The 7853-nt window shown below is 32.2% G+C and overlaps 1 protein-coding gene across 1 annotated transcript; it reads left to right on the top strand.

The window, feature by feature from the left end:
• Positions 1-744: 744 nt before the first annotated feature.
• On the top strand, positions 745-7418 carry LOC143974789 (C-X-C motif chemokine 11-like). The gene is made up of 4 exons (XM_077476525.1): positions 745-1054; positions 1191-1314; positions 5884-5994; positions 6750-7418. Exons 1-4 carry the CDS (start codon positions 997-999, stop codon positions 6790-6792), a joined length of 336 nt encoding a protein of 111 aa, XP_077332651.1. The 5' UTR covers positions 745-996; the 3' UTR covers positions 6793-7418.
• The last annotated feature ends 435 nt before the right edge of the window (positions 7419-7853 follow it).

Below are 7853 nucleotides of genomic sequence, written 5' to 3'. Positions count from 1 at the left end.
AACATGTTCCATAGGAACCCATGTTAAAAAATTTCCCTGCATTTCTGGAAAATGCATCAAAAAATGCGTTAGTGTGACTCAAGCCTAAATGAGGGTTTTTTGAGGTAACCATACATTCTTAGAATTTTTCCCTCAAATTGCATAAGATATGGTGAAAATAAGCAAATGTTTTGAGTCCTGAATTATTTTGATTACACAACAAGACGTATCCTATATTTTTGGGGACTTTTATATTTATTTATCATGAGGCAGCTGGATAGACAAACTCTAAAGATGATCTATAGCCCAGGCAATAAATTTGTATTCATATACGTAATACAAACCTATGTTGTGAATTGTATTTATTACCTTTGATTTCCAATGCTTTTTCAGGTTCCCCTACTGGCAACCCATGCAGGACATCATGGCAATATCTGTTACCACTGTGTGCCGTAGCTCCTGTGCTGTGGAACAGTGCAGACACTGCCATGCCCCCATATATGAATAAACATACAGAGAATGTAGTGCCTGTTAATAGTGGGCTAGGGAGCTTGTCAGATGCCAATTCTTAAACTGACATTGAGAATGGCAATATGAAAACCACTAAGCCAAATGTATTACTTTACAGTTTCTAGATGGCTTTAGTTCAGCTTTAAAATGCAGAACGGGCATATCTTCTTACATTTCATTACCTATGTCTCAATTTATTCATAATTGCATGTTCAGTGAATTGGTTTTTAAATTCCATGTAGGTGTACAAGCATAATGAAACTAGAAAAATAGTTAACAAGGGTCCTTTGTAAAATCCCTTAGGGATATATTGTGGTACACTGTATAGTTTCACTTTCCTAAAAGGTTTCCTCTCAAGCATACGGTTTAGAAGAAGTGTTGGAATCTAGGACTTTCCCGTCACACCGTAGGTCATAAAGTAACAGCCAGTATAAATATATCTGTGTTTCTTCACTCAGCTACCTATACTTGTTCTTAGCTGCAAAGAGCACTGCTCCTGCTGTCATCATGGACTTCAAGTGTGCTGTCCTCGTTGGTATTCTGCTTTGCTCCGTCCTTGTAGAAGGTAAGGTCATTGATTTTACAGACAATGCACTGGCACCAACTCATCACTTGTGTTTGTTCTACTAACACTATTTTACCTTTCATCACGTTTCCATATTGTGGTTGACTTCAGTTGTCTAATTGCTGTCTCCCTTCAGGACAACAAAGACAACAAGGAGAGCGATGCTCATGTAAGAAATTTGCGAAGAAGCTCGATATAAAGAGGACAGTGAAGTTAGAGATTTTTCCACCAAGTCCCAAATGTGCAAGTGAAGAATATATGTAAGTAAGTCACAATATGCTTCAGATTATAAATTTGCTTACTTCCACAAATAACTGATTAAGTAGTCGAATCTCAAGACTAAAGCCCCATGCACACTATTCGATTTTCTGCAGGTGTTTGTCTTCAGATTTACCAAAATCATATAATATGAGGTCAAACCGTAAGAGTTTCAATTTGTATGCAATCAGGCAGGCTTTTCCACTACTTGAAATTAAAAAGATTGGGTTGAGCCGCGCTTATGCAATACGGGAAGCAGAAAGAGTACAGGGAACGAAAAACATCCAAATATCAGTATATACAGGTTGCAGCCCCCCAACCAAGAAATCCCCGCAAGGGTCTTTCAAAATAATTAATAATCTCAAGAGAATATGGGGTGTCCGGCGCTACCTATTATCAAAGATGAGTACCACCCTTATTTCCACTAGACACAATATTACCACAAGACAGTAGGTTAATCGTTATAAATTTGTTGGAAACAGTCGAAACCTCACCAAAAAAATACAATAAACTGTGCATAAAGAGACTACAGGAAATCTTATAAAGTGCTTTGTGCAAGGATAAGTGCTACATATAATGCTTGTTGTGGATCACATGCAATTCACACAATTCCCTATATGTGTTATATTATTCAACAATAATAAACTACAAAAAAAATTAGGCTATAGTGCAACCTCATGAAAAACCAAAAACAATATGGCTATAAAAAACTTTATAGGCACCAAACCCCAAACCTCATGTGCAAAATAGCAAGATAATTTTACCAAATACATGCGTATACAATAAATATCAATATAAATATCAATAATAATAATATAATAATAATAATAATAATAATAATAATAATAATAATAATAATAATAATAAATATCAATAATTCAAAAACAACATTAAGCAAACAATAAAGCCAAAAAAGTAATAAAACAAAACACAAAAAAGTCTGTTAATGTCCACACGTGAAAAAAAGGAGAAGAAAAAATGAAAAAAAACATCAAACAAAATCCTTGATTGTGCAAATCCAGCAGGAATAAAGTGACTTTTGTGCTTGTGACTGAATTCTCCAGGTGACTGTGTGTTACAATCAAGGATTTGGTTTGATGATTTTTTTCATTTTTTCATTTTTTCTTCTCCTTTTTTTCACGTGTGGACATTAACAGACTTTTTTTGTGTTTTTTTCTTTTTCTTTTTCTGTTTTTGTGTTTTGTTTTATTACTTTTTTGGCTTTATTGTTTGCTTAATGTTGTTTTTGAAAAATTTCGGATTTAAATTAATTTTTTATGCACATAATTATATATATCATTTTTTTCCCCCTTTTTTTTCTATAATATATAAATATCTTGGTTGATATTTATTGTATACGCATATATTTGGTAAAATTATCTTGCTATTTTGCACATGAGGTTTGGGGTTTGGTGCCTATAAAATTTTTTATAGCCATATTGTTTTTGGTTTTTCATGAGGTTGCACTAATTTTTTTATTTTTTTTTGTAGTTTATTATTGTTGAATAATATAACACATATAGGGAATTGTGTGAATTGCATGTGATCCACAACAAGCATTATATGTAGCACTTATCCTTGCACAAAGCACTTTATAAGAAATCCTGAAGTTTCGCTGTGAGCCATGCTTAACAGGAAAAAGCTCAAAAAAGATAGTATTAAATGGTAAATATAGTAAAGCCTCATACACACTACAGGCAAATCCCACTTTTAAGTACACAATGGGGGTTATTTACTAAAGCTGGGAAGTGCAAAATCAGACTCACTTCTGCTTAGAAACCAATGAGCTTCTAGGTTTTATTATCAAAGCTTAATTGAACAAGCCAAGATTAGAAGCTCATTGGTTTCTATGCAGAAGTGAGCCTGATTTTGCACTTTCCAGCTTTAGTAAATAAACCCCATTGTTTATTAGATTTTCTGCAGATTTTTGTCTTCAGATTTACCATAACCATATAATATGAGGTCAAAAACGTAAGAGTTTTAATTTGTATGCAATTAGATAGTCGCTAGCAACAGTAAATTCTAAAGCCCCATACACACGATTAGATTTTCTGCAGATTTTTTGGCTTCCGATTTATCAAAACCAGGTAGTGGAAAATAATTAATAATCTCAAGAGAATATGGGGTGTCCGGCGCTACCTATTATCAAAGATGAGTACCACCCTTATTTCCACTAGACACAATATTACCACAAGACAGTAGGTTAATCGTTATAAATTTGTTGGAAACAGTCGAAACCTCACCAAAAAAATACAATAAACTGTGCATAAAGAGACTACAGGAAATCTTATAAAGTGCTTTGTGCAAGGATAAGTGCTACATATAATGCTTGTTGTGGATCACATGCAATTCACACAATTCCCTATATGTTTTATATTATTCAACAATAATAAACTACAAAAAAAAATAAATAAATTAGTGCAACCTCATGAAAAACCAAAAACAATATGGCTATAAAATTTTTTATAGGCACCAAACCCCAAACCTCATGTGCAAAATAGCAAGATAATTTTACCAAATATATGCGTATACAATAAATATCAACCAAGATATTTATATATTATAGAAAAAAAAGGGGCAAAAAAATGATATATATAATTATGTGCATAAAAAATAAATTTAAATCCGAAATTTTTCAAAAACAACATTAAGCAAACAATAAAGCCAAAAAAGTAATAAAACAAAACACAAAAACAGAAAAAGAAAAAGAAAAAGAAAAAAACACAAAAAAAGTCTGTTAATGTCCACACGTGAAAAAAAGGAGAAGAAAAAATGAAAAAATGAAAAAAATCATCAAACAAAATCCTTGATTGTAACACACAGTCACCTAGAGAATTCAGTCACAGGCACAAAAGTCACTTTATTCCTGCTGGATTTGCACAATCAAGGATTTTGTTTGATGTTTTTTTTCATTTTTTCATTTTTTCTTCTCCTTTTTTTCACGTGTGGACATTAACAGACTTTTTTTGTGTTTTTTTCTTTTTCTGTTTTTGTGTTTTGTTTTATTACTTTTTTGGCTTTATTGTTTGCTTAATGTTGTTTTTGAAAAATTTCTGATTTAAATTTATTTTTTATGCACATAATTATATATATCATTTTTCCCCCCTTTTTTTTCTATAATATATAAATTTCTTGGTTGATATTTATTGTATACGCATATATTTGGTAAAATTATCTTGCTATTTTGCACATGAGGTTTGGGGTTTGGTGCCTATAAAGTTTTTTATAGCCATATTGTTTTTGGTTTTTCATGAGGTTGCACTATAGCCTAATTTTTTTTGTAGTTTATTATTGTTGAATAATATAACACATATAGGGAATTGTGTGAATTGCATGTGATCCACAACAAGCATTATATGTAGCACTTATCCTTGCACAAAGCACTTTATAAGATTTCCTGTAGTCTCTTTATGCACAGTTTATTGTATTTTTTTGGTGAGGTTTCGACTGTTTCCAACAAATTTATAACGATTAACCTACTGTCTTGTGGTAATATTGTGTCTAGTGGAAATAAGGGTGGTACTCATCTTTGATAATAGGTAGCGCCGGACACCCCATATTCTCTTGAGATTATTAATTATTTTCCACTACCTGGTTTTGATAAATCTGAAGCCAAAAAATCTGCAGAAAATCTAATCGTGTGTATGGGGCTTTAGAATTTACTGTTGCTAGCGACTATCTAATTGCATACAAATTAAAACTCTTACGTTTTTGACCTCATATTATATGGTTATGGTAAATCTGAAGACAAAAAACTGCAGAAAATCGAATACACAATGGGGTTTATTTACTAAAGCTGGAAAGTGCAAAATCAGGCTCACTTCTGCATAGAAACCAATGAGCTTCTAATCTTGGCTTGTCCATTTAAGCTTTGATAATAAAACCTAGAAGCTCATTGGTTTCTAAGCAGAAGTGAGTCTGATTTTGCACTTCCCAGCTTTAGTAAATAACCCCCATTGTGTACTTAAAAGTGGGATTTGCCTGTAGTGTGTATGAGGCTTTACTGTATTTACCATTTAATGCTATCTTTTTTGAGCTTTTTCCTGTTAAGCATGGCTCACAGCGAAACTTCAGGATTTCACCACCATCTGTCTGTCCCACCCCACCCTGGGTATTTAAAAAAAAAACCCTATATATACAGTTTTCTTGAAGTCTTAGTACTGGTCCTATAATGTTTTTCCCAGCTTCTTCTACCAGCAGTTTGGATGGGTATTTTTCCAGGACTGAGTGCCACTTAAGTAATGATGTATGATCACCATTCATGACTTGGAGTACTTTGAGCCCAGCCTGTGTGATGACGTGCCCACTTACTCTCACCATGCTCCCGTGCTGTCCTTGACTTCTTACTTGGTCCAGGACCAGAGTTCCTATTCAGGGAAGAACGGCACTCTGTCATTCTAGTTAGAAGAATATACATTTTTAAAAAATGGAGTTCTGCTTTAAATGCTCCTCAGGAGCTGACAAAGTCACTGTAATTGTAAGCTGTATGCTATGTGAAACTTATATTTACCAGTTATGAATCAACATGAAAATAGTCAGTAGAGTGTTAATATTGTGTTTTTTCTTTACAGCGCTACCGTCAAACGCCCCAAAGGTACTAAGAAAGCTGGCTCAAAAACAGAAAAAAAATGTGTCAATCCTGCCATGAAACAAGTAAAAGCTATTCTCGATAAAAAGATGAAGTAAGTGTTATTTATTGGACAATGTATATAAAAAGATAATAATATACAGATTTATTAAAACTTTTTTCAACTTTTAAGTTTTCCTCTTTATGTGATTCTGCCATGTTAAAGCAAATTGTCGTCTGAAATTGTCTGCCTTTCCCAGTACATTTTGTGTGGTTAGGGATAGAAAAGCTCCAATTTTTTTACAGACGCAGCTAATCAAAGCATAACTGGTGGGAATTTATTACTGACCGTGACATTTTAACCAGCTAGTATAGATTTTCCACACCATGTTTATGGTAAATGTGTAGATTTTGTCAGTTTTTTTTTTATTGTGCCCTTTTGTCCCGGAGATTGTGGTTATGAATCTGATCAGAAGGGAGATGAATCTCTTCAACAGGGACACAGTCAGTGATAAAAATGACAATAACTTTGTACTTTTCCAATCTGACTCTACAAAATGTAACTATATCATTTAAAAAATTATTTTAAAAAAACAAGAAACGTTAGAGGTTCTAAACTTTCCAATTTATTTCCAATCACAGCTTTATATATATATATATATATATATATATATATATATATATATATATATATATATATATATATATATATATAAATAAATATAAATAAATATATATATAAATAAATATAAATATATATATATATATATATATATATATATATATATATACATACATATAGAGAGAGAGAGAGAGAGAGAGAGAGAGAGAGAGAGAGAAACTAACATTTTTTATTTTCTTTTGATACAGGAGGAAAATACAAGTGATCAAGCATCTATCACAAAACCAGTGAAGGAAAGACACCACCAGTACCCCCTGACTCTGGCAATCAATACAAATCAATATGCGTAGATTTAATGCACAGCAGCTAGCAACCACGTGGAAAGCAGTATCTATAAGGAACTAAGGCTTATCTTGTGATGAAGCTTTGCAGCTTTACTACTAATATAGTACAACGTAGAACGCTTCTATAGAACTGAACTTAATGAAGTAAAGATTATTTCAAAAGCAAATTTGCTATACAGTATTTTATTTTACACTGCGCCAAATGGACTATGTAAACCCCCAACATTTCTAAACCTCCCACTGCTTAGGAATGGTCTTAGTGAAACTCGGGTGACTCTGAACCACTGGAAGTATGCTGAGCAATGCCATTTATCTATTATTTGGGGAGTAGATCTCAAATAAACACTGGCATATACCAAATTTGAGGTGTACAAGATGTTTTATGCTCCTGGACTGTGTAGATTACGCACTGCACTATATGCTGTTTATTTAACAGGGACCATTTTACTGACAGAATCATTTTATGTGTGATCTAAAAAGAGCACTTATAGGAGCATGTTCACCAATTATACAAAAGCTAAAAATATGGATTATGTATGTGTATATATATATATATATATCTATATATATATATATATTATATGAAAATAGTGTGACATTTGTAAATATTGTTTGAATATAATATGTGCCATATTGTAAGTAATATTTTTATGTATACATGTTTTGTAAAAAAAAAAGAGAAGAAAAAAGAATAGCTAAATAAAAATCTATTTTGCAAAGGAAATATAATGTGTTGGTTTATTAAAAGTTAGCCAGACCAGTGACCTTTTTATGTGGAGGAAGCATATTTTATACAGAGCGTATGCTTACGTGTAAGTACGCAAATATTCTTCCACTTACTGGTCCATTGTTTTAAATTTATTTATATTGCTTTTAGGTTTTATTTAATTTATATTTAAACGTCAATGCTTTTAAGGGCATTTTTTGTATGCACTTTATTTGTTAATGTTATATATATTTGGGCGGATTAGAATGGTATCTTTAAAGATTGATGGGATTATTGCAGAA

This window comes from Lithobates pipiens, unplaced genomic scaffold (assembly GCF_037356315.1).
Source record: "Lithobates pipiens isolate NorthernLeopardFrog02 unplaced genomic scaffold, aLitPip1_a1.2 Scaffold_13, whole genome shotgun sequence".
Taxonomy (NCBI): Eukaryota; Metazoa; Chordata; class Amphibia; order Anura; family Ranidae; genus Lithobates; species Lithobates pipiens.
This window is presented reverse-complemented; position numbering and strand designations above follow the sequence as displayed.